The sequence below is a fragment of the Trachinotus anak genome, unplaced genomic scaffold (assembly GCF_046630095.1).
Source record: "Trachinotus anak isolate AG129_WGS33_773 ecotype Australia unplaced genomic scaffold, CSIRO_AGI_Tana_v1 ptg000016l, whole genome shotgun sequence".
Lineage (NCBI taxonomy): Eukaryota > Metazoa > Chordata > Actinopteri > Carangiformes > Carangidae > Trachinotus > Trachinotus anak.
The window spans coordinates 26,391,705-26,418,481 of NW_027273867.1; the positions used below are offsets into that span (position 1 = coordinate 26,391,705).

The following is a 26,777-nucleotide window of genomic DNA, read 5'->3' on the forward strand; positions in this document are numbered from 1 at the left end:
GAGAGCTTGTCCTGGAGCAGAGCTGAAGTCCACAAACAGGATCCTGGCATAGGTCCCTGAGGAGTCCAGGTGCTGGAGGATGAAATGGAGAGCCACGTTGACGGCGTCGTCTACAGACCTGTTGGCTCTGTAGGCGAACTGCAGGGGGTCCAGGAGTGGGTCAGTGATGGATTTGAGATGGGACAGGACAAGGCGCTCAAATGATTTCATGACCACAGAGGTCAGGGCAATGGGTCTGTAGTCATTTAGTCCTGTGGGCCTTGGTTTTTTGGGGACAGGGATGATGGTGGAGGATTTGAAGCAGGCTGGCACGTGGCAGGTCTCCAGTGAGGTGTTGAAGATGTCCGTGAACACTGGAGACAGCTGATCAGCACAGTGCTTCAGGGATGATGGAGAGACAGAGTCAGGACTGGCTGCTTTGCGGGGGTTCTGCTTCTTAAAAAGCCTGTTGACATCTCTCTCCAGGATAGAGAGAGACGTTCCTTTGGTAGGGGAGGAGGAGGGGGGTTCTGATGTGGCTCTGATGTGGAGGTTAGTGTCAGGCTTGTCCCACTGTCTTTCAAAGCGGCAGTAGAACTCATTCAGATCGTTGGCCAGACGGAAGTCGTTAATGGAGTGGGGGGGTTTAGGTTTGTAGTTTGTGATCTTTCTGAGCCCTTTCCAGACAGAAGCAGAGTCATTGGCTGAGAACTGGAGCTGAAGTTTCTCAGAGTACAGTCGTTTAGCTTCTCTCACCGCCTTGCTAAACCTGTGCTTGGACTCTTTAAACTTGTCCCTGTCCCCACTCCTGAAAGCTTCCTCCTTTTGCCTCCTGAGCTGACTGAGCTGAGCTGTGAACCAGGGTTTGTCATTGTTATAATTCACCCTGGTGCGTGATGGGATACAGCAGTCCTCACAGAAGCTGATGTATGACGTCACAGCCTCTGTGAACTCATCCAGACTGTTGGAAGCAGTCCTGAACACCTCCCAGTCAGTGCAGTCCAAACATACCCGCAGATCCTCTATGGCTTCACTGCTCCACTGCTTCGATGTCCTCACAACAGGTTTAAACAGTTTTAGTTTCTGCCTGTATGTGGGAATCAGGTGGACCATGACATGGTCAGAGTGGCCCAGTGCAGCCCGGGGGACGGCGGGATAAGCACCACTGATTGTGGGGTAACAGTGGTCTAGAGTGTTCCCCTCTCTGGTCGGGCAATTAACAAACTGTCTGTATTTGGGCAGTTTGTGGTTGAGGTCACCTTTGTTAAAGTCACCAAGGACAAGAACTAAGGAGTCTGGGTTGGTCCGCTCCACACACAGTATCTGCTGTGGCCTGTGGTGGGATGTAAACACCGACCAGAATGATTGAGGTGAACTCACGGGGGGAGTAGAAGGGCCTGCAGTTTATGATGAAAGTCTCCAGGTCAGGAGAACAGTGCTGCAGGATCACTGTCACGTCTCTGCACCAGCCACTGTTAGCATAGAAACAGATTCCTCCACCTTTGGTTTTGCCGGACAGCTCTGTGTCGCGATCCGCTCTGAAGAGCTGGAAGCCGGCCAGCTACAGTGCAGGATCCACACGTGGCTGTGTGGATCGATGGTCTCCATGAAGCACAGAACTGGAGATGAAGAAAAGTCTCTGTTCTGTTCTTCTGCACCAGTAGCTGAAGTTCATCCAGAAGATCCAGAGCTTCTAGACCTCCACAGTCTTTGGTGTTTCAGAGTACTTCTTTTTTTTGAATAATGAGACTTATTCCTCCAAATTAGGTTATAATGCACCTTGTCTAAATCCTTAATAAAAATCCTGTGGAAAATCAAGTGACAAAGCAACATATACAGATCTGGAAATTCCTTCTTCTTTGGATAATAGTACCTGACCATATAAAGATAAGTCTTTCATTAACCAGAGATTAAATTTCTTCTTAATTTTATTGGAATAAAGTAATATAATACACCTAAGTATGTTACAATATCTTCTACAGGAATACCATATAAATCTGTCATATCACATTCTTGAAGTGCATGCAGTCGATTTCAAAGGTCCTCCTATGGACGCATCATAACAACACGGTTCTTCCTTGTGGAATGGACGTCACAACGCGACCAAACGTTCGTGTTACGTTTGCGGCGTCATCTAGCGGCGACAGGCTACTCGCTACGCAGTTGTTAGTTCGACGGGATCGGGTTTGATGTAATTTTCCACCGTGGAGTTTTCGTTAAAACAAACGTTAGTAAACCGTCTGTACCGGAACAGACCGGCGGAGTCCAGCAGCAGCAGAACCGAGCCTGATGTCCGGATCACACCTCAGTCCGGATCAGTATCGCGGTTTGTTCGTTGTTTTGAGCGGCGGGTGTTGCTTACAGCATGCTAACATTTAGCATCGTTAGCTCAGATTAGCTCCAGTGTTTCTGTTAAAAATCCGGAGTGCGGCTGATTTTATTTCTGTAATGGAGTATCCAGCAGGAGGTGGAGGAGGGGCGGTGCTCAGCGGAGGGAACGTCCCGGCCTTTCTCACAAAACTGTGGACCCTGGTGGAAGATCCGGACACCGATCCGCTCATCTGCTGGAGCCCGGTACTCACTTATCTTAGCGTAGCAGGGAGCTAACGTCTAATAGTTAGCAGCAGGGGACAGGGAGAACAGTTAAACGTTAATCAGACAGTCAGGGTTAATAGCTGTTAGCTTGTAGCCACTGAAGTGACGTTCACCACCCAAGCTAACTTGCTAACAGCAGATCTGAGATAATGAGATCAGCAGAGAGAAAACAACCTGCACACCTGAGTCAGATCAGACCAGTTTAATCTTCCCCGCTCCACTAGCAGTGCATCACCTGTTGGTTTGTATCAGACCTGAACAGCCGAACTGTCTGACAGTGTAACGTCACAGTTTGTTACAGAGCAGCTAAAAGAAGATCTACCCCCCACACACGCACACACACACACAGCAACGATAACAATAGCAACAGTAATATTAACGGTAGAAGTAACAGTAGCAGTAACAACAGTAATAATAAAATAATAGTAGTCATAACGGTAATATCGCAGTAGTAATATTAGAAACAGTCGTAACAACAGTAGCAATAATGATAGTAATAACGGGAGTAATAACAATAGGAATAAAAGTATTAATAACACTCATAATAATAGTAGCAATAACCGTAGTAATGGAAATAATAGGAGTAATAACAGTAGTAATAGTAATAACAGTAGTAATACCAGGAGTTATAGCAATAACTGGAGTAATAACAGTAGTAATAGTAATAACAGTAGTAATAACAGGAGTTATAGCAATAACAGGAGTAATAGTAATAACAGTAGTAATAATAGTAGCAATAACAGTTGTAATAGCGATAACAGGAGAAATAAAAGTAGTAATAGTAATAACAGTAGTATTAGTAATAACAGTAGTAATAATAGCAGCAATAACCATAGTAAATGTGATAACAGTAATAAAAGGAGTAATAACAGTAGTAATAGTAATAACAGTAGTAATAACCGGAGTAATAACAGTAGTGATAGTAATAACAGGAGTAATTGTAATAACAGTAGTGATAGTTTAACCAAACCAGACTGAGCTGGGTCAACTTGAAGAGACTGATCCTGGTTTATCAGGAAGATCAGAGTCCTGCTGAAGACTCTGGTGTCTTAATGTGTTTTTATTCTTAATATTGATGTTTATCTTTGTGTTCTGTTTCAGAGTGGAACCAGCTTCCATGTGTTTGATCAGGGTCGGTTCTCTAAAGAAGTTCTACCAAAGTTCTTCAAACACAACAACATGGCCAGCTTTATCAGACAGCTCAACATGTGTGAGTATAAACAGCATCCCTGACAGATTCCAGATCAGATCCCAGCAGGTTTTATCTTGATGTGACAATGAACAGCTTCTGAGCCTCTAACAGTCTGAATGAAGCACTGACGGATCACAGAGGAGCATTAGGATGAATTTCTGTCCGTATGTGTACAGGTGGTTTCGGTGAGGAGGTGTAATGAAGCACTGCTGACTGCTGTCTCTCTGTATGAGGATCTTAAATTTGTTGTTTTGTGAATTGATTTCTGTACAGATGGCTTCCGTAAGGTGGTGCACATTGAGCAAGGTGGTTTGTTGAAACCAGAGAGAGACGACACAGAGTTCCAACATCCGTTCTTCATCAGAGGACAAGAACACCTGCTGGAGAACATCAAACGCAAAGTTACCAATGTATGCACCTGTATTTATACATCTGTCATTGTTTCCTACATGTCACTCACCACCACATATTGATTTCCTATTAGAACTGCACTGAGAGCATTGATTCACTCACCCCCTCCCCGCCCCACTCTCCCACTCTCCCACTCTCCCACTCTCTGTCTCTCTCTCTGCGTCTCTGTCTCTCTCTCTCTCACTCTCTCACTATGTCTGTCTCTCTCTCTGTGTCTCTCTCTGACTCTCTCTCTCTGCGTGTCTCTGGCTCTCTCCCTGTCTCTCTCTCTGCTTATCTCTCTCTCTCTCTCTCTCTCTCTCTCTGTCTCTGTCTCTCTCTCTCTCTGTGTCTCTGACTCTCTCTACGTGTCTCTCTCTCTCTTTCTCTCTCTCTCTGTGTCTCTGTCTCTCTCTCTCTCTCTGCGTCTCTGACCAATCACCTGAGCAGGCGATTGGATGAACCATCTGTCACATGATGTAATCAGAGAGCACCGCAGAGAAAACACAAACAACAAGCCGCAGTCTGAGGAGCTTTGAAAGCTAGTTAGCACGTTGGCAGACGATTCTTGTCTTACAGAATAAAAGTCTCTTACAAACACCGAAACAGTCACTTTACTGGAGCTGCCAGTAGCTCCTCCCTCAGAGGTCGTTGATTGGTCTGAACCACTGTGGTTCTGCCACATGAGAAATCCAGCTGGTTAGTGGACCATGTCTACACCAGTCCTCGGTGTGTACCTGTCATTCAGGGGCCCCTGGCTCACTGACCAATTACAGTATGTGTTCAACCCTCACTGACGTGACCCGGGTCGAGAGCAGTGGAGCTGTTTTCTTCAGTTATTTATTTGTACTTCGAAGTTTTAAAAATGGAGCAGCTCATATATGTTATTATCTTGTATGCACACCTGCTTACCTGTTAACATGTGAAACTGTTCCAACAAAGTCATCAGTGTATATACCTGAAACAGATACACCTGTACAAAGTCGTGGTCTCCATGGTGACTGTCTGTCTGTGATTGGTCCAGGTGTCCTCTGTGCGTCAGGAGGAAGTGAAGCTCTCTGCAGAGGAAGTGAACAAAATCCTGAATGACGTCCAGCTGATGAAGGGAAAACAGGAGACCATCGACTCCAGGATCATCGCCATGAAACAGTAAGACCAGAACCAGGTCAATACCAGGTCAGGGCCTTCCTTAATAAAATTGTAGGATCCAAACCTAAAGTTTACATGCCCACAAAAATGAAACAGGAAACCACTGACTCCACAATAAGATAAGGGCCTCAACAACGTAGACCAGAACCAGACCCCCTTTAGTCCAGCAGTCACAGACCTCCCCAATATTAATCCCTGTGTACTGCATCTGTATGTATCCAGATATCTGTGTATGTACATAAACACTGAGCAATTTATTAGGAACACCTGTTCGTCTGCTTATTGATGCAGTTATCCATCAGCCAATCATGTAGCAGCAGTGTATAAACCCCTGCAGATCCAGGTGAGGAGCTTCATGGTTGTTTCTGAAGCTTCTGATCTCAGCAGAACCACCAGTGAGCAGTAGCTTTGTGTTGATGAGCAGGTCAGAGGTCAGAGGAGAATGGACAGACTGGTTGGAGCCGAAGGAGACCTGGTCAGATGGATCTGGATTTCTGGTGAGGCAGCAGATGGTAGGGTCAGAGTCTGGATCCATGGACCAACCTGTTCAGGTGGTGGTGGTGGTGGTGTGATGATGTTGTGGGGGTGTTTTCTGGACTCACTTTGGGTCTTAACACCAGTCAGTCCTGGTCTGAATGTCTCAGTCTGTCTGAGTCTTGTTGCTGACCATGTTCATCCTTCATGGCCACAGTTCATCATCTTCTAACAGCTACTTCCTGCAGGATAATGCTCCAGGTCACAAACTGGTTTCAGAGTGAAGGCAGGCCCTACACAGTGTTAGTATGGTGTTTCTAATAAAATGCTCAGCAGGTGTATTTGTGTATACTGTACATCTGTGTCTATGTGTACTGTATAGGAATGTTGATTAATTGTCATTAATCCACAGCTATCCTGTGATTAATCAGACTAAAATTTTTAATCGTTTGACAGTCCTAATTTAAACTGAAAAACAAGATCAAGATCAAAACTTGAACTCTCAGTTTCAAATTTTAGTTTTTCTATTACAAAACTATTGGCCCTGATGTTGATGATGCTGTAACATAACAAAATGTGAAGTGCTGTGAATACTTTCCGGATGCACTGTATGTATCTATATACGTTTGTCTTGCAGTGAGAATGAGGCTCTATGGAGAGAGGTGGCCATTCTGAGACAGAAACACGTCCAACAACAGAAAGTCGTCAACAAGGTAGGACTCCATACAAGAGAGAGAAAATACTAAGTTAATGACATGAAGTACTGTGATAGAAATGTAGGGGGGGGTCAGTCTATCATCCTGAGGTGTTTAAGAAATTACAGGTCATCCAGGTCTTTTATATGTCCTTAAGACACACCTGGTTAGTCTCACCTGGCTTCATAGATAAGTACAGCTGAGTGTCATCTGCATAACAATGGAAATTTATCTGGTGCTTCCTAATAATGTTTCCTAGAGGAAGCATATATAGAGTGAAAAGTAATTGGTCCTAGCAGAGAACCTTGTGGAACTCCATGACTGACTGTAGTGATGATAGAAGAGTCATTATTAACATGAACAAACTGGAGTCTATCTGACAGATATGACTTAAACCAGCTTAGTGCGGTTCCTTTAATGCTGACCATATGCTCTAGTCTCTGTAATAGAATCTTATGATCGATGGTGTCAAATGCAGCACTAAGATCTAGTAGGACAAGTATAGAGACAAGTCCATTGTCTGAGGCTATGAGGAGATCATTGGTAACCTTAACCAGAGCTGTTTCTATGATGGATCTAAAACTTCTTCAAACAAACCATTCCTGTGCAAATAATCAACTGGTTTGCAACGACCTTCTCAAGGATTTTGGAAACAAAGGGGAGGTTGGATATGGGTCTGTAATTGGCTAAAACATCTGGATCAAGAGTAGGCTTTTTAAGTAAAGTAGATCAGACCTAATATAGAGGTGCCTCCCTGGAAAAGGGTCTGGAAGACCAGTTGGGGTCAGACTGCAGCCTCTGACCTGGTTTTAAGCATCATGTGAAATGAGTGAGAGCTGTAAGCTCTTATGCTGATTGGTTGTTACTTTATATCAGATGTTGGTGAGAAAAGTCTCAACAAACATCTACAAACAATAACCCAAGATCTGACCTTTGATCACTATGGTTACACTAAAACTGTTTAATGATGAACTTTATTTCATAAAAACATAAGAAACTGCATCAGATATCTAAGTCACCATGAATGATTGCAGCTGCACATGAATTAAAGTGTTTTATTGATCAAACCAACAGACAGAGCTATATCACCACATTAGCATGTCAGCTTAGCTTTCACGTGAGCTAATAGTAACTCTTTCTCTCTCCAGTTGATCCAGTTTCTGGTGTCTCTCGTCCAAACCAACAGGATCCTGGGAGTCAAGAGGAAGATGCAAGTTTACTACTAATAATGCTGCAAATACTACACAAAATACTGCAAATTAGGGATCGGTTTCTATTATTTTGTCCATCCCCATTTATATCAATGAAGGGAGGCTAAATAACAGAACCACCTCTATATAATATGATGCGGCTCCACACACTACATCCTCCACAATGATCACACAACTGATCCAACAACAATCTGAACATTAAAACCTTCATGAATGAGGATTTATTACAGGACTCGTATGTTAGACTCGGGTTATCTGGGTGTTTCTAATAAACTGACAACTGAGTTTATATCAGTCATTATCAGCTGCCTTTGGTTCTGTTCTCACCTGGTAAGTGATTCACCTGCGGCCTGAAGCTGCTCTTTAATAGTTTTATTATATATTATTATTATCACCATATAAGATGTTTGACCCCTCCCCCTCCTCTTTTCAAATGTAATGCAGTAACACGTTCACTCAGAGACAGTTTAACTTTTCTTTTACCTGAGAACATGTTTACTCAGAATTTGGACTGGTACTGTCGTAAAATGTCTTTTCTGTAGCGGCAGTGAGGTCATTGACCTGCAGAGGTCAGAGAGGTCATTGAGCCCCAGAGGTCAGTGAGGTCATTGACCTTCTGACAGAGGTCAGTGTCTCCTCTCCAGTCTCTGTAGTGTTCACTGCTGCTCTGTCTGAACACAGTTAACTCTGGTGTTCTCTTTACCACAGTCACTAACTATCTGCTGTACATTTAAACTGACTGTAGATCTGCTGCAGCTCTCAGTCTCTGCTGCTTTAGAGACTGTCACTGATCCAGCTGCTATTTACATCATATTCAGATCAGCTGGTTAGCTTAGCTTAGCAGTTAGCAATGATCTTTCTCTCTCTCTCTCTCTCTCTTTCTCTCTTGCTCTCTAACTGCAGCAGCTCTGATCTGTGTCACAGTAGCCTTCAGTGTTGATAGGTTGTTGCTCTTGACATGTAATCAATCAGATGGTGCTGTGGGCGGGACATTGCTCCAGACCAGACTCATCACAGAGTGGTGAGAACAGACAGAGAGAGGCAGCTGCATCGGAGCCAAAGTAGTGCATTTTTAAATTAATCAATTTTATTGGTTAAAAAAATAACAATAATGATGATCAGAAAAATGCTGGAATTGCCTCTGATAATCAGCCAGAGTGATAATCAATTGATCCCTACTGCAAATACAACACTTTACTACAAATACTGCAGAGATCACACCTGTTTCCTTCACTGAAGTGAGTCTTTATGAAGCAGCTGGCATCAAAGAAGACATGAAAAATGTGAACTTGTGCTTAAAACCAGATGAGGAATAGATTTATATATTATAGATTTATAGATATCACTTCCCTCATTAGGGGTGAAATGATTGGAATGAGATGTTTTGTCTCTCTGTGCAGGCCTCTGATGCTGAATGACTCTAGCTCCGCCCACTCCATGCCTAAATACAGTCGGCAGTTCTCATTGGAGCCTATGCAGGTAAAGTGATGCAGCTTCAGCTTTCTGAGGCCACCCATTAGTCAGAGTATCCTCAGGTTTTAATACAGATCGTTCAGCTGATAGTTCTGGTTCAGGAGTTGTTTTCATAAAGGATCTTATCATCTGGGTCTTCTTCAGGCTGCAGCCAGTCTCTTCTCAGCTGACTCCTCAGTGACCTCTGGACCAATCATCTCTGACATAACAGAGGTGACCACACCTACTACAGAGGATGTGGTCAGTGATTGGATGGATGCAGGGTGAGGACCAATCAGATCATGCCTTCTGTAGTCATTAACTGATTGGTCCATTGGCATTCACTAACATTGTTTTACTGTGTTTATCTCCAGACAGAGCCAGTCAGTTAATGTCAAAGAGGAGCCGTCCAGTCCTGAGGGGGAGGTGTGTCCTGTTCTGGAGGGTGGGGCTACACCTGTAGACACGCCACTCTCTCCCACCACCTTCATCAATTCCATCCTACAGGACAGCGAGACACAGCCGACTCCCAACACATCCACCACCAACCCAACACCAGGTACCAGCTGAAAGAGAGGTTGTTACGAGTTCAGATTCTGCTAACTCTGTATTTGTGGTGTTATATGTGGAGGTTGGTAGTTTGACCTGTCTGTCTCTGTGTCCCTGCTATAGCTATTGTTATGATGAGCCCCACCTCCACTGGGCCCCTCCCACCTGCCCCAACCAGCCAATCACCTGACTCCAATCCCACTCCAAATTCCAACCCTGGTATATCACAGCCGAAATGTCAGACCATCGCCTGTATCGACAGGTAAGTCTGTTACACCTTTTTCGCATCAGTCAGGGTGGCTGCAGGTGCTCGTGCTACCTGCTAATAGGGTCTTAAAGCAGCGGCGGTTGAAGGAATGGCTTGACGTGATATGACGTGCATTCTGTCTCGACACTTCCTACCATTTCAGCCCAACTGTACAATAGCAAACCAGTCGCTCTCCCGTAGTGGGCAGTTGGGCTCGAACAGGAGGAAGTGTCGAGATAAAATCATTACGTTTTGCTGTAGCCGCCCCATCAACCATCGCTGCTTAAAGTCCCTACTAGGTACCCTGCTACAGCTAACTCAATACCTGTCCCACCAACTGCCCCAACAGCAGTCCCAACACCTGCACTAACACCTGCCCAAACACCTGTCCCACCAACTGCCCCAAAACCTATCCCATCACCAGTCCAACAATCTGTCCCACCGTGCTCCAACACCCATCCCAAAACCCGTCCCAACTCCCATCCAAACAACTGCCCCAACACCTGCCCCGAAACCCATCCCAAAACCCGTCCCAAGTCCCATCCAAACAACTGCCCCAACACCTGCCCCGACACCCATCCCAGTTCCCATCCAAACAACTGCCCCGACACCCATCCCAAAACCCGTCCCAACTCCCATCCAAACAACTGCCCCAACACCTGCCCCAACACCCATCCCAAAACCCGTCCCAACTCCCATCCAAACAACAGCCCCAACACCTGCCCCGACACCCATCCCAAAACCCGTCCCAACTCCCATCCAAACAACTGCCCCAACACCTGCCCCAACACCCGTCCCCAAACCCATCCAGACACCTGCCCCAACACCTGTCCCAACACCCATCCCAAAACCTGCCCCAACACTTGCCCCAACACCCGTCCTAACACCTACCTGCTGACCACTTGCTCCCAGATTGCTTACCTAGTCCCGTAACTGGCCTGAACACCTGTCTTTGACTTGTTCTCTCCCATTTGTTGTTGTAATTGCTTTAGTGTGTAATTAAATTTGTACCTTTATTGTAGGTTTTTAGTCCTTTTGAAGGTCAGGTGTGTCATTAAAATCCCTGTGCTTCTCTCAGACCCCGTCCCCCTCCCTCTGCAGGTGAACCTTCACCTGATGTTTGGCGCTTCGTATCAACACAAGCTGACAAGTGAATGAATGAATCTATAAATGATTAACATTTTAAATATTAGTCTGTTTTGACCTGTACCCTGGTGATATTTTGTGTTTTCCTTCTTGTCATCATGTGCAGTCTCAAACTAACACCGAATGAATCTGACTTAAAAAGTTTTTTTTGTGTATCCAGATCCTGATTAAAATGCGGATTCATCCACCGCTAAAAATAGACCCCAACAAATAAATTGTGTTCCATAGACAGGAAGTCAGAAAGTGCTGAGAGGTAGATTAAAGGCGGGAATACCCTGTACAATTTTGGGCTGTCCCAGAAGAAGGATGACAACGGTGAAAGAAACGTGGCGATGTCTTTGGTCTTAAGTTGGTCTGTGAGAGAGATTCAAAGATGGCTGCTGTCTTGGTCTCAACCAAAGATAGCCTGGGACAAATCTCTGACAGTGTGAAAACCTAGGATGATGCAGGATGATGTTTTATTCTTGTTCATTGACTTGTGTCATAACCTAGAGCTCAGGTGTTATGGATTTGTACAGTCTGCATACATCAGCGTCCATGTGGTCAAAGGAACTTCAGAGACTGAGCAGCTGAAACCTCTCAGTCTGCAAGAGCCTGAACTCGTGATGACAAAAAGAAAAATATAGAAAAATACAGTGAGGAAGCAACTTCACAGCATGTCTCACTCCTGTCTGTCTCTGTCTGTCTGTCTCTCTACTGTCTGTCTGTTTTCTGTCTGTCTCTGCCCTGTCTTTCTGTCTTTCTCCTGTCTGTCTCTCTTCACTGTCTGTCTTTCTCTGTCCTGTCTGTCTCCTGTCTGTCTCTCCTGTCTCTCTCCTGTCTGTCTCTCTCCTGTCTGTCTCTCTCAGGTCTGAGCTGTCCAACCATGTTGACAGTATTGACAGCAGTTTAGAAAACCTCCAGAACATCCTGAACACACAAACCTTCACCTTCGACACCTCCCCACTCATTGAGGTCAGTTAGAGAGGGTCGTTATATGAACGCTGTTAACAGTATGTGAACATATGAACCTATGAATGTATTAACTGTATGTCAACGTGTTAACATTTGTGTATGCATGTGTAGTTTTTCAGTTCGCCCTGTTCCTCTGGTGACTTTGACCTCGACAGTTTGGACACTGTGAGTTCAACTATACAGACTATTATTTTGTTACTGCACTTCCTGTCTCAAAACATATGCAGTGGTTCAGTCAGTCATTTGTTGACTCAATAAACATATACAGGTGTGTACAGGTGCACAGGCTTGTGTTTTTGACAAAAACCTGTTGATTTGTTGTCAATGATGTCACAGTAGTCTGACTGTGATGTCAATGTTTCCCCCCAGCTGTTGTCTGAAGGACCTCCTAAAGGAAGTGATGAAAGCAGCAACACCAGGAACACAGGTAACACACACACACGCACACACACACACACCAGTCTACCTGTGTTTCTTGTGACCCATTGTCATGGTGACTCTCTGATTGGTCCAGGGAAGCAACTGGTGCAGTACACGACCTCACCTGTCTTGATGTCTGAACCAGTCAGCTTGGGGGAGGGTGGGACTGACCTACCGTCACTGCTGGAACTGGAGGCGGAGCCTTACTTCACACCAGACTCGCCCACCGATGACCCGGCCGCTGACCTGCTGAGCCCCACCCAGCTGGACTCTGACCTCTGACATCATCAGGAATGTAATGACTCATCAGTGACCATAGCAACAGGACAGTCTGAGCACTGACTCAGCAGCAGCAATAGACGATGATGAAATCAATCAGTCAAGGTCATGTTTTTAGTATGCAGATGTTATCGATATTAACCCCTTTATATATCTGTGTCCTCTTCTTCTTCTACCCTTTTATTTTAGCTTTTGGTTTTTTGCTGCTTTAATTAAATCTTTTGTTTGACGCTCGCTGTAAAAAAAAAAAAACAAAAAAAAACTTGCAGAACAAGGGCCGCGTCTGTACCTGCTGGTCCAATCAGAAACAGCTCGGAAGTCAGGTAGACGATGTCACAGTGCAGATGTGATGACACACATGGACTGGTGGGCAGGATACTGTGACCTAGGTTTTCTCCTGTTCTGCATGTCGAAGTCAGAGTTTATGGTTGTCTTTGTTTTCATGTGTAAAATATAGATATAATGAAGAGAAATATTTTTGGAAAAGTTTATTATGAATGAGAAGTGCCCCCATCACCTCTGTTACCATGGAGACAACAACCAGATAGAGATGTGATCTGTTGGATCACTGATTAATCAGATCACGTATCAGCCATGATATGTTAATGATGCACATTAAATACAGTTTGTTTATCAGTGTGTCATTATAACACTCAGTGTTTTTTGTTACATCAGCACAGATGGGTTCAGTCGCATTTTATGAATGCTGAATCCTTTTTAACCCACAAGTAAAACAAAACATGAAAATAACTGTTGTTCTATTTAAACCCTGAGCAAACATCAACTCAGTGAACCAGCGATTACCTGAAAATGAACTGTTGTTTCTACAGGTCACAAAATACAGTGTAACACAAAATACTGTGTAACACACAAATACAATCTAACAGAATACAGCGTAACAAAATAGAATATAACAAAATATAGTGTAACACAGAATACAATGTAACAAAAAATACAGTGAAACAGAATACAGTAACACAAAATGCAATGTAGTGTAACAGTACAATTTAACAAAATACAGTGTAACACAGAATACAATGTAACAAAATACAGTGTAACAGAATACAGTGTAACACAGATACAGTGTTGCATACAAAATACACTGTAAGAAATAGTGTTACATAAAGAATACAGTGTAACAGTGTTACATACAAACAGTGTAACACATAGTGTAACATACACAGATACAGTGTTGCATACAAAATACAATGTAACAGATACAGTGTAACACAGATACAGTACATGTCTTGGTTAGTATTGTTAATTAATCTATCCTATATATTCACTTGTTTTATTATGTTTTTACTTTAAACCAATTAAATAAGTTTAAGCCATCTTTTTGGGCTGTCTGAGCACCCCTTCATCTGCTCATAGCAGAGGAGGATTGTGGGAAATAAAGACAGTCAAAGGTCAGATAAAGTGAAAAACACCTGATGTCAGTGATGATGATGTCAGCAGATTAATATTATTGATACAGAACTAATCAGTGACATCTTGATGGCTGTAAGTTTGGAATGAAGACAAATTCTCAGTTTGATGTTCAAAACAGACAAAAACATTTATTGTAGAAGTTTAAGACCACTTTTTAGAATCCTGACAGTGAAAATGATGTCACATCCTGTATGATGTCATCAATCAAAACAGAATCACGAACCATGCGAGATTCAGCTGAAACCTTGTTTTTATTCCACTCTAAAACAAAATAAACATCTATAAACAAACTCCACATTTTAAATATTTAGAAAACACCTACAGCTAGTGGGAGGGGTCATATTTCCTAGGCCACACCGATTGGTCAGTACACTGGAATCTGTAGCGCAGGAACTGAACTCGCGGTTTGATGTGGAAGTCAGCAGGTATCCTCCAGTTCCACATTTTCTGCACCTGAGACAGAACAACAGGGTGAATTGTTTTGAATTAAAGAGATGAATACATTTTTTGGTATTGATACTCAAATAAGACTTAGTATCAGACCTAAAATATCAATAGTATTGATACTTCAGGTAGTGATCTGCTTATTGATCTCACTTGATTGATCCAGTTTCTTTTTGTTTTTTTTACCCACAAAAGAGGATTCTGCTGCTGTTTTCAATAAATAATAATCAATCAGATTTGCAGTGGTCACATGATGTGACTGGAGTTTTCAGGTGTGGAAAGAGCTAAGACTTTTATGATCAGTGCATGTTGTTACGAACCTTCAGGACCCTGACCAGATGGGTTGTACTGTTCAGTGACTGAACCTGCAGAGAACAAGCAGAACCAAGAAAAGAGAAAGAAGAAGCCTTCAGCATCTGATCTCAGGTAAGATATAAACCATCAGAAACAGGACTAGTTAATCCTTGCCCTTAATGAGACTAGTTAATACCAACCAAAACCTTTATCAAGAACAACATGGACAGATTTAAACCTATTACAGAGACTTTTAAACTGGTTTGACTTAAAACTGGAAACTGGTTCTATTCTGGACTGATTTCTGGTTTGTAGACTGGTTTTAGACTGGTTTGTGGAGTGTTTTGAGACTGGTTTGTAGTCATTTAACATCTGTAAAACTTACCAGCCACCTGTGTGTGATGTGTCACAGCTGGATGACCTGAAACAAACACACACGTAGTATATTCACACACACACACACACACACACACATATTTTTACAGTAGAGAAAGACCTGGTACACTTGACCTAAACTACTACTTCTTCTGCATAAAGAAAAGTCACTTACTGAAGTCAGGTGGACTTCCTGTTGGATCTGCTGAAACTACAAGCACACAACATGTTGAACATGTCTGACCTTTAACCTTTCTGCAGTATAACTCACTGTTGGCCGTGTAGGAGGGTGGGACTCACCTGCGTCTGTCCCTGTGGAGTCGGTTGCTATGGTCACCATGTCTATGTGGGCGTAAACACCTGATACTGAAAACAGGTAAACAGGTTTGTGACAAACTGGTACAAAGACAGATAGGTGTATACACAGACAGGTAAGCAGACAGGTTTACCTGAGTTCAATGTGTGTGTGAGGGCATCTACAGACTCTGTGTTGAGGATGAGGGGAGACGACTCTAACACATGACCGTATGACAGGAAGTGAGTTCCCAAAAATGAATTAACAACTCATGGGTAAAACAAACTCTTAATGTTGGTTGTCATAGTAACTGTTACCAGTGACATCATGTCCCAGTCCAAGACCTGAAGCTGGAACAAATTAGAACACAGAGTCTGATTTCTGTCAGCAATCAATACTGTTGTAATCAGTATATTGATTTATTTACTTAATCATTTCCTCTCACCTGTGAGGTCGATGCGACTGGTCACTGACTCTACTCCACCTGCTGACATCATCATTAGTCAGTATCAGTAATGAGATCACTAATTGTTGAATCAGTTAACAAGACCATAATTCTAATCAATGAACAGCAGTTTATCAACATGGATCAAGTTGATCAATAATTAGACTGTACCTGGGAGATCAGTCCGGTGGTCACTGAGGGGAACTGGTCGCTCAGTCACTGCAGAGACAATTCAATTCAATTCAATTTCATTTGTATAGCGCTAAATCATAATCTACATTATCTCAAGGCACTTTACAGGGTCAGGTCAAGACCTTACTTTGTTACAGAGAAAAACACAACAGTTCCCACAAAGAGCAAGCGCTTGGTGACAGGGGGGAGGAAAAACTCCCTTTAACAGTAAGAAACCTCCAACAGAACCGGGCTCAGGGTGGGGGGGTCTGCCTTGACCGGTTGGGTTTAGGAGGAGATAAAAAAGGGGGGGAGGGGGGAGAAGAGAGGAGAAAAGAGAGAGAGAGAGACCAGGAACAGCTGTGTAGGTAATGGTGTTATCAATAATAATGACAGATAACAGTGGTTAATAGTAATGATGAGTAGTGGTGGATCTGGATCCTGCTGCTCCAGAGGCAGAGAGACCTGCAGAATGAGGACAGAGAGAGAGAGAGAGAGCCCAGTGCATCATGGGAATCCCCCAGCAGTCTAGCTCTATAGCAGCATAACTAAGGGATGGGTCAGGACATACCCGAGCCAGCCCTAACTATAAGCTTTACTAAACAGGACAGTTTTAAGCCTGATCTTAAAGGTAGAGAGGGTGTCTGCCTCCCGAACCCACACTGGGAGCTGGTTCCACAGGAGAGGAGCCTGATAGCTGAAGGCTCTGCCCCCCATTCTACTCTTACAAACTCTGGGAACCACAAGTTGACCTGCATTTAGAGAGCGAAGTGTCCTATTGGGAAAATAGGGAACTATAAGCTCTCCAAGGTACGATGGTGCCTGACCATTAATGGCTTTGTAGGTGAGGAGGAGGATTTTAAATTCTATCCTGGAGTTTACAGGGAGCCAATGCAGAGAGGCTAACACAGGAGAGATGTGATCTCATTTCCTAGTTCCTGTCAGTACTCGTGCTGCCGCATTCTGGATCAATTGGAGGCTTTTTACTGAATTTTTGGGACATCCTGACAATAAAGAGTTACAGTAGTCCAGTCTTGAGGTAACAAATGCATGAACTAGCTTTTCAGCTTCCTTTAGACACAGAATGGGTCTGATTTTTGCAATGTTGCGCAGGTGGAAGAAGGCTGTCCTAGAGACTTGCTTTATATGTGAAGTAAAGGACAAGTCCTGGTCAAAAATAACACCAAGGTTTCTGACTGTAGAAAGAGACTGATCAGCTGGTTCACACTGATCCAGCTGTGAACCAGCTGTGAGGTTTGACTGATGGAGAATTTACCTCCGTTTGTGTCCGTCAGCAGAGTCTGTCGACCGTTTCCTGAAAAACAAACTGTTAGTGACTCACAGCTGAAATACTGTCCAGTGTGGTTCTTCAAAGAAACAACAGGGAACATATAGAACCGATGTGATGATGGTGAACATCACAACAACAAATAATCAATAAACATCATAAAGTATATTTAATTCTCAGAGGTCGAACAGACTCCTACCATTAGTGTCAGGTGAGTTGCCTCCATCTGTGAGGAAAAATACACACACACACTCAGTTCTTCACATCTTGGATCCACCAGATTTCTGCAGATTTATCTGCTGCACATTCAAGCAGCAGGTCTACTGTTCTACCACATCCCAAAGGGGGTCTAGTGGATCCAGGTCTGAGACTGAACTGGACTCAGTGTGATGCTGATGAAACCAGTTTGTGTCATGGAGCATTATCCTGCAGGAAGTAGCTGTTAGAAGATGGTGAACTGTGGCCATGAAGGATGAACATGGTCAGCAACAAGACTCAGACAGACTGAGACCTTCAGACCAGGACTGACTGGTACTAATGTCCAAAGTGAGTCCAGAAAACGTCCCCACACAATCACACCACCACCTGGACAAGTTAGGTCCATGGATCAAGACTCTGACTCTACCATCTACTGTCTCAGCAGAAATCCAGATCCATCAGACCAGGTCTTCACCTGTCAGACACTATAACATTTCTCCCTCTTATTTTCTACACTAATTTTCAGGTGTCTGACACATGAACCATCACCACTGAGATGGAGTTATCTTACAGATGTGTGCCTGTACAGGTGAGTTTACCTGTTTGTTGTCTGTGAGCTTCATTGTGTGATGAAGATGATGAAGCTGCTGCAACTGAAAATCAGAGAGAAAACAACAAACACCAGGTATCAGAGTAAAAGTCTGTCTGGTTTTTAAGAGTAAAAGTCCTTCGCACACCAACCTTCCTGGGCTGCAGAGTGGGAGGAGCCTGAGACAGAGCTGGACAGTGATTGGTCAGGTGCTGAGCTAAGGGAGGTGTGGTCTAGTCCTGATTGGTTGATGCTGATATCAGATTGATGAACATGATCTTCAACAGGATGACAAAAGAACAGGTAAGTTCACTAAGTCTCCAATAAACAAATCTGATCCCTGATCACATGACATCTGCTGTCACACCTGAACTGATCACTGACACATACCTAACATACCAATCAATTGATCAGTAATACAACCGATCAATGACACAGCTTTTTTTCTAAAAACTGACAGAAAAAGAAGAAGATGAGTCCTGTTCAACACACTGAGATGAAACAGTGTCAACACAAACAGACTGCTTTGTTAAACATTCAGCTGCACCTTCACACAAACTGGTTAGTGAGTAGTGCATTCTGGGACATTCAGCTGCCCCTGATAGAACAGGTGGAGAGCACTTCAGGTGTGACTGACGATATTTCACACAACAGACAGGAACACAAACTGAAGAGATCTGAAGAAAAAACACACCTGTAGAGTCCAGCTGAGTGGGCGGAGTCATGTGACCTATTAGAGTAAAAGACAAAATCAAAGCTCAACTTCAAGTTAAGATTCTTTAAAAGTTTACCAATCACACCTGTAGTGGTCACACCTGTACTGGTCACATGTATGGTGGTCACACCTGTACTGGTTTGTTGTATATTTCCACCATTTTGATTTTGTTCCTTTTTAAATCCGAAGCTCTGACCAATGAGCGTACAGTCAGGTGTAGATGTCACAGCTCGTGTTGATGTCTGATTAGAGGACAGAGCTGTCAATCATCTTTAAGACCTGATTATGTGTCCTTCATGAATTAAGTTATTTAACCTGCATATTTAGTGACAGGTGTGTTTAAACAGGATCAAGATCAGACCTGGGATGTTGATGGATCACCTCCACCTGGACATAAACCACAGGTCAGAACTGTCTGTCTGTTAAACCTGTAGTTTCACTCTTACAGTGCTGTGAGGTGTTGATGTTTTACATCATCAGCTTGACTGACACACCTGAGCCATTAGCTCATACACCTGGTTTTAACCTGTTGTTTGCTAACTCCTCCATCCGCTGATGATGTTTGAAAGGTAAAAAAAGGTAAATATTCATCAACATTTGCTAAAATGCCTGAGGATCACCCAGGTCAGGCAAACTTACCCATCAGGCCAAGCAGGAAGTCGTGACCGGACGGGTCGATGACTCCTGGAGGAGAAGAAGAAGCAGACAGATCAGTGAACATGTTGAAAACAGATGACGCTGTAAAGAACACGACTGACCGTTAAGTCATTAGATTCTTCTTTTAATGAGTTTGTGTTTCTGGCTGAACGGGGGACTCAGTCCAACTGCTGAACCTCAGATTCAGGAGGACTGATGTGGATTTTGTCCTGTTCCTGGATCAGTGGACCAGCTGTCATGGGAGTTTGTCCATCCAGTGTATATGTATTTTGTGGACTTGGAGAGGGACCATGTCCCCTGGGGTATCTTGAAGGGGATACTGTGGGAGTTTGGGGAACCATGGCCATTACTACTAGTCCTGTAGTCCTTAACCAGAGTGAGACCAGGACTGCACCTCTCTCTCTCTCTCTCTCTCTGTCTCTCTCTGTCTTTCTCTCTCTCGCTCTCTCTGTCGCTGACTATGCAGTTCTGGTCAACTACAAAGATCCTGGATCCAAACGGCTGAAACAAGTCTGGACCTCAGAGATCCAGGAGGAGGAGAACAACAGGTGATCGGGATTCATGAGAGGACCTCAGACCTCAGACATGTTGGACCAGAAACCCTCTGGGCACTATGGTTAATCAATAACCAATAATCTATAATCAGATCTGATGAAGCACAAATGATGGTAGACAGACCTCACCTGGACACTCACCTGTATAATCCAGGTGAGAGACTCCGCCTGCAAAAGAACCTAACACACCTGACAGAGAGACACAGGTTCATAGAGGGACAGACAGGTAATCAGAGAGAGAGAGAGACAGGCAAACACAGAGGGAGAGAAAGAGAGACAGGTAATCAGAGAAGGACAGACAGGTAAACAGAAAGACAGGTAATCAGAGAGAGAGAGAGACAGACAAACAGAGAGAAATACACTCACAGGCCACTTTATTAGGTACACCTGTTCAACTGCTCATTAACCCAATTATCTAATCAGCCAATCCCATGGCAGCAACTCAATGCACTTAGACATGTAGACATGGTCAAGACAACCTGCTAAAGCTCAAACCGAGCATCAGAATGAGGAAGAAACGTGGCATGGTTGTTGGTACCAGACAGGCTGGTCTGAGTATTTCAGAAAGTGATGATCTACTGGGATTGTCCTGCAACTATCTCTAGGGTTTACAGAGAATGGCGGCAGTTTTCTGGGAGAAAATGCCTTGTTGATGCCAGAGGTCAGAGGAGAATGTGTAACCTTCCCTCGCCAAACAGCTCTGAACCGTAGTTGGGAGCACACTGACTAATTTACTCAGGTGGCTCGTTGAACTGCCCGTAACTTAGCTCTGGTCCAGATCGCTCAAACAGAAGAGAGAGAAGAGGCTGGCCGTGTCTGTGATGCCGCTCTCGCTGTTTTCTCTCAGTCGGCCGATGACGTCACTCACGCACACAGGTTCACACACAGTCATCACTCCAGACAGACAGGCTATGCATGCAACAGAAGGCAACAGTAACTCAAATAACCACTCGTTACAACCAAGGTCTGCAGAAGAGCATCTCTGAACACACAACACGTTGAACCTTGAAGCAGATGTTCTACAGCAGCAGAGGACTACACCAGGGGCCACTCCTGTCAGCTAAGAACAGGAAACTGAGGCTATAGTTCACACAGGCTTAACAAAACTGGACAATAGAAGATTGGAAAAACGTTGCCTGGTCTGATGAGTCTCGATTTCTGCTGGTGGTAGGGTCAGAGGTCAACAACATGAAAGCATGGATCCATCCTGCCTTGTATCAATGGTTCAGGCTGGTGGTGGGGGTGTAAGGGTGTGGGGTATATTTTCTTGGCACACTTTGGGCCCTTAATACCAAATGAGCATTGTTTAAACGCCACAGCCCAGCTGAGTAGTGTTGCTGACCATGTCCATCCCTTCATGACCACAGTGTGTGTGTGATGCTATCATGTCAGTATGGACCAAAATCTCTGAGGAATGTTTCCAGCACCTTGTTGAATCTATACTACAAAGTATTAAGGCAGTTCTGAAGGCAAAAGGGTCCAACCCAGTACCAGCAAGGTACCTAATAAAGTGGTCGGTGAGTGTACAGCCTGTCTAACTTGTCAGTCTCTTCCTGTAGCCCCGCTCCCTACAGCTCACCTGTCTGACTGTCTACTCCTCCATTCAGCAGCTTCTGTCCATTACCTGAAACACACATCACAATAATCAATCATTGTTTTCTTTGGCATACGTCTAACGTGTGTCTGTGCATGTGATGTATCAGTAAATTATTGATTAGGACATATTAATTTCACAGATATTTACCATTGGACTCGGAGTCAGCTCCATCAGAACCTGTGGAACCATCAGACACAAACATTTCATATCTGACAAACTTATTTGTTGATTGATTAATAAATTCAAACATCAGTAACATCACTCAGTATTCATTCATTCATCATCACCTTACCAACACAAACACCCACGCTACGCCACATTATTACAACTTGTATTAAAATAACTTGTTGTTTACCTGCAGCTTGAGTCTGACCAGAAGAAACACCAGAGAGTCCTACTGCTGCTGCAGAACCTGCAGAGCCTGCAGAACCTACAGAGCCTGACAGGAGAACAGGAGGAGAACTTACTGCCGTTCTTTAAACAGGAGAAGTAGTGCTAAGGAGTATAAAAGAGTCAAGTACTGTATTACTAAGGAATATATACAACAACGATCTGTTTGTTTTTAATAAAACCTGTTATCAGACTTTCAGCTGTTCCCTCCTCTCCCTCCCTCCCTCCTGCTGTTCCCTTTCTGATCCTTTTGGGATCATTTAGATGATTTAAGAGAGGTGAAATGTTTTTTATTAATGTTATTAATTCTACAACTAATTAATTTAGTGACATGACAAATGAATAATAACTGATATGTCCACCTGACGTTTTAACACTGATGTTTTTTGCCCATTTACTTTATTTTGCACATTTAGATCTTGATCATCTGTTCCTGTGATTGACCTTGTTATTGTCATTACTACTGAACATGAAGCTCAGTTTGTCTTTAGTTTCAGCAGATGGCACTGTGGCTCTAATCCTAACCTCCTGCCGTACCCTAAGACCTGCAGCATCATGTGGATCAGACTGGATCAAGTTAATCCTGGTCTGAATACTAGCCAGTTAATCTGGATTAAACCTGAGACCAAACAGGAACAAACGAACTGTTCAGGAGGGAAAAACCTGATCAGGATCAACTCACCTGAACCTCCAGCTGCTGCTGCCATGGTGGTGTGCTGCACACTAGGAATGCCTGTAAGAAGCGGAGGACAAGGGGTGGGGTGGGGGGCGGGGGTTGTGGGAGGAGGTGGGAGGATGGGGGGCAATAGGTGTCAGATGTTTGGGATGAATGAAGCTTCTGTTTCCATCAGTGTTGTTAACATCTGATGAACCATCAGACGTCAGCAACACTGATGTGTCATCACCTCCGTTAGGTACAGTCTCAGCTCTCTGTAGTTATGAAGGTTTATGTTGTAAGGTTAAAGGTCACAGTGTGTTTATCCTCTCACCCTCAATCTTATCCTGACTTTTGGAGTCATCATCATCTGGAAAGAAAAAACATCCAACATTTATTTCTCTAATTAAGAAGTTTTTAACAACATGTTTAATTATCACAGGTCTCACCTGTTGACTCTTTTCTCCTGAACATGTCTCTGTTTTCTCTCCTTCTTCTTACACTTACTGATTTTCAGATACTTCACCAAAATAAAAATAAAAAAACTAAAAAAACAATTTTTTTATGAACTAATCAAATTCAGATCTGACTCAGAGTTAGTTTTAAAAACTGACCAACAAAGACAACAGATTTTTCATCTGGAGCCCGGACTCCCACTGATGGGGAATTATTCACACATTCATTTATCATATCTAAAACTCAGCTGGATTAAACTTCAACACACCTGTACCTGACTGTACCATGAGGGTCCACCAGCATCAGTGCGACATAAACACGTGTCCACCAGTTTGTTAGGTCTAACAAACATGGAAGCTAAGTTTGAAGAGAGGCTGTGAGGAGTCCTTTCATCTCTCACAGAATAATCCAGCAGACAAAGCATCTCTTCTTCATGTTGTCATTTTGATCTGATCCATAGTGTACATGTACAGAATATGTAGACGATGATCTACTGTGTGTGTATGGAGCATGTCCTACAAGCAGAGTATAAATGAAGATAATAGAGCTTCGGCAGTGTCTGCAGCTGTCCACAGCTGTCCTCAGCTGTCTGCAGCTGTACACAGCTGTCCTCAGCTGTCCTGAGCTGTCTGCAGCTGTCCACAACCGTCTACAGTCTAATCTTAACTCAAAGGTCAGACGGTGAAACGATACACCACACAACAGAGTGGTGCAATTTATCTATTGATTCATGTTGAAATGTGGTGACATCTGTAAGTGTAAAGGCCCAAAGTCCAGAAGAAGCTTGACTGTTAAACTGAAGCTTCACCTTCAGACAAACTGAACAAATATTACTAACAAATTTACATCCAATTAAAATACTGTGGAGAACAAAGCCCAAGTAAATGACCATCCTGTTCTCAACAGGATGTGACCATGGGGCTGACTGAAAACTTATCTCAGTAGACGGGCTATTACCTGCTGAGACCAGTTGGTCCTCACATCTCTGAACCTGACCACATATTAGAAATCTATTGGTAACTCCCGCTGGTCTGAGGACAGACCAGTTGCCACCAGGACTCTACCACCACTGAGCTCCTTGAATGTCCTGAAAACACTGGAGACATGAGAACACCTATGGTTATTTGATCTGTACTGTGGATGTGGAATGAGAACAGTTCTTGGTTTATGAATGATGATGGATGACAAGAACATGAGAACAGAGAAGAATGCAGACTAAGACAGCTCTGTAGAGTCTTGATAAATGTCCTGTTATTTTGGATTGAGGAGCCTTCTTCTCCATCACTGATTTGTATGATCTGTGGTCAACTATTCTGCAAACATTAGTTATTTATTAATCTAAACTGTTGACAAATTAGAGCTAATCATTAATCACCATGTTTCAGAGTGATGTATATGACTGACTCACATGGGGTGCCACAGACCTTCATCACATGACCTGATCAAACAGCTGCCAAATAAACAAATTTTCTTATTCTTACTTCTTGTGTTGTGTGTGTCCACTCACTTTTTATCCAGTAACTCAGTTTGTGATTGGATGACTTCTCTGATAGATGCTGACATCATCAGAAAACCACGAGTTCTTCAAACTAAACTGCCCAATACAATCTGTCATTTGATTGGTCAGGTTTGGCACAAGTCAAGTCCTGTGAGGTTAAATCGAGTCAGGTCAAACAGGTCGAGTTGAAAACTGAATGGTCTCACCTCAGCTGAGCCTGAAGGGTCACAAAGAACTGATTGAGTTTAAGACCATTTAATGTTGTGATGCTTCTGTGTCTACCAGGAAGTAGACACAAGACAAGAAGGCAGATCCAACTTGAATCAAACTGACAGTAGAACTGACAGAGTTCTACTCTGATGTAAAAGTCTGATGTCACCTTGAAGAAGTCCCACACCTTCCCTCCTTTGTTCCTGACAAAATTCATACTACACAGAATGACCACTAGAGGTCACTGTCAGGTAACTAATTATTTTCCATCTTGATTTACCAGTCTGACACGTTCTTGATTAGTTCACTGTTTAAGTCTAAATAAACCATAAAATATAAAAAAATGTCCACCTCAAGTTCTCAGGAGACGTCTTAACATGTCTATTCTCGACCCTTGAACCAAATCAGTTCTGCTAATCACTCAATCAATGGACCACATTGATTAATTTGAAAACAAGTTTTTATAGAATCAGCTTTTTTGTCATAAGTAGAAACACTTTTCAGACAAGTTTTGAGTTTATAGAAACTGGCAGGAAGTTGTCTTTTCAAGATAAAAGCTTTTTTTCTCACACACACACAGGCCTACCCTCCTCCTCCTCTGACAGCTCCCCCTCCACCTCCTCTGTGGCCTCCACCTCCACCTCCTCTCGCTCCTTCTCTGGAAAGCATAAAAAAAACAAAGTGAAATGAAATGATAAAATGTAAACTGTATAAACACTTTAACCATTCAAGTGAACCTATATGTAAACATATGTGTATTTGTGTCCATAAAGTACATATATATGTATTTTTACCCTCCACAGGAGCCGTAGAGACACTTGTTGCCAGAAAGACGACCATCCACACAATCAACAGGTTTCTGTTGTGACAGAGATTACTGCAGTAATCAATACCAATCCATACTGATCAATAATGACCAACACTGAAATGCTGTACGTCCACAGTGGTCAGTTAATACTAATTGGTAACAGTAAATTTAAATTAATTTTAATCCACAAGCCAATACCCAATCAATACAACACAATCTCAGTCAATAATTATCAGCACTCTTCAATACCAGTCAGCATAGATCAGCAGCACTCAACAGTGAACGATGCCAATCAATTAGAGGCGGTACAGGTTTTAGTCAATACTAATCAATACTAGTCAATATAATCAATATGAGTTCATGAGTATAATGTCATATCTCCACCAGTCAAACACAGCTGTTGACATTCTGGAGATATGAGGAGTCAGCTGACAACAGTATGAAAATGAAGCTGAACACTGACTGGACAGACAGCCTGTCAATCAAAATCAGCATCAAATCAGGATGAAGCACAAAATTACAACACAATTAAACAGTAGTACTGCAGTATTACTGGTGTACTCAAAACATAGTGCAGTATTGTTATACTACAACCATACTACAGAGTATTGCAGTATTATTATATTACAACAGTACTACAGTGTATTACAGTACTTTTCAATTACTACAGCAGTACAGTGTATTACAGTACTTTTCAATTACTACAGCAGTCCAGTGTAGCATAGTAGTATTAACAGTATAAATTAGTGGTAATATTGCTTTTTAAATGTTTGTCTAAACACTTTGTAAACTCTGCTTTTAAAGGCACTACACAAATGAAGTTATCATTATTATTATTATTATTATTATTATTATTAATAATTGTGGTAGTAGCAGTAGTAGTAGTAGTAGTAGTAGTAGTAGCAGTACTCACGGTGGCAGCATGCTGCTGTCTCAGTTCTCTTCTTGAACTAAAGAGAAGCAGCTGAAGAGTCT

At 43.1% G+C, this 26,777-nt stretch overlaps 2 protein-coding genes and 1 long non-coding RNA gene across 5 annotated transcripts; 2 read left to right on the forward strand and 1 right to left on the reverse strand.

Annotated features, from left to right (window-relative positions):
- The first annotated feature begins 2,109 nt into the window (after positions 1-2,109).
- On the forward strand, positions 2,110-13,371 carry hsf1 (heat shock transcription factor 1). 2 transcript variants are annotated; one of them, XM_071499787.1, is made up of 15 exons: positions 2,124-2,553; positions 3,676-3,784; positions 4,040-4,176; positions 5,181-5,305; positions 6,417-6,492; positions 7,623-7,684; positions 9,086-9,164; positions 9,303-9,421; positions 9,512-9,696; positions 9,810-9,948; positions 11,012-11,083; positions 11,928-12,033; positions 12,145-12,198; positions 12,403-12,460; positions 12,548-13,371. In XM_071499787.1, the coding sequence occupies exons 1-15, from the start codon at positions 2,428-2,430 to the stop codon at positions 12,733-12,735; spliced, it is 1,635 nt and encodes a 544-aa protein (XP_071355888.1). In that variant the 5' UTR covers positions 2,124-2,427; the 3' UTR covers positions 12,736-13,371. The 2 variants fall into 2 exon arrangements, with proteins under 2 accessions (XP_071355889.1, XP_071355888.1); XM_071499788.1 differs by lacking the exon at positions 11,012-11,083 and having other exon boundaries at positions 2,110-2,553.
- Positions 13,206-26,777, reverse strand: LOC139633823 (dentin sialophosphoprotein). 2 transcript variants are annotated; one of them, XM_071499791.1, is made up of 24 exons: positions 26,716-26,777; positions 25,789-25,853; positions 25,581-25,652; positions 23,165-23,200; positions 22,858-22,908; positions 22,141-22,224; positions 21,933-21,962; positions 21,768-21,812; positions 20,330-20,377; positions 19,617-19,661; positions 18,957-18,992; positions 18,415-18,540; positions 18,273-18,326; positions 17,675-17,701; positions 17,464-17,502; positions 16,188-16,235; positions 16,017-16,058; positions 15,889-15,921; positions 15,726-15,788; positions 15,577-15,642; positions 15,452-15,487; positions 15,287-15,322; positions 14,928-14,972; positions 13,206-14,616 (listed from the first exon to the last, which is right to left on the reverse strand). In XM_071499791.1, the coding sequence occupies exons 1-24, from the start codon at positions 26,724-26,726 to the stop codon at positions 14,582-14,584; spliced, it is 1,173 nt and encodes a 390-aa protein (XP_071355892.1). In that variant the 5' UTR covers positions 26,727-26,777; the 3' UTR covers positions 13,206-14,581. The 2 variants fall into 2 exon arrangements, with proteins under 2 accessions (XP_071355892.1, XP_071355890.1); XM_071499789.1 differs by having other exon boundaries at positions 16,017-16,055; positions 20,318-20,377.
- LOC139633824 (uncharacterized) lies at positions 17,509-22,852 on the forward strand. The gene is made up of 6 exons (XR_011693831.1): positions 17,509-18,262; positions 18,391-18,565; positions 18,723-18,823; positions 19,325-19,381; positions 20,101-20,342; positions 22,147-22,852. It is a non-coding gene; the product is annotated as an uncharacterized lncRNA (long non-coding RNA).

Coding starts and splice junctions, on each gene's coding strand:
- hsf1 (XM_071499787.1), top strand. CDS start 2,428: ATGGAGTATCCAGCAGGAGGTGGAGGAGGGGCGGTGCTCAGCGGAGGG. Junction 9,949..11,011: donor ACCATCGCCTGTATCGACAG/GTAAGTCTGTTA, acceptor TGCTTCTCTCAG/ACCCCGTCCCCCTCCCTCTG. Junction 12,199..12,402: donor ACCTCGACAGTTTGGACACT/GTGAGTTCAACT, acceptor GTTTCCCCCCAG/CTGTTGTCTGAAGGACCTCC.
- LOC139633823 (XM_071499789.1), bottom strand. Junction 20,378..21,767: donor AGGAGTAGACAGTCAGACAG/GTGAGCTGTAGG, acceptor TCTCTCTGTCAG/GTGTGTTAGGTTCTTTTGCA. Junction 18,541..18,956: donor CACTCAGCTGGACTCTACAG/GTGTGTTTTTTC, acceptor ATCCTGTTGAAG/ATCATGTTCATCAATCTGAT.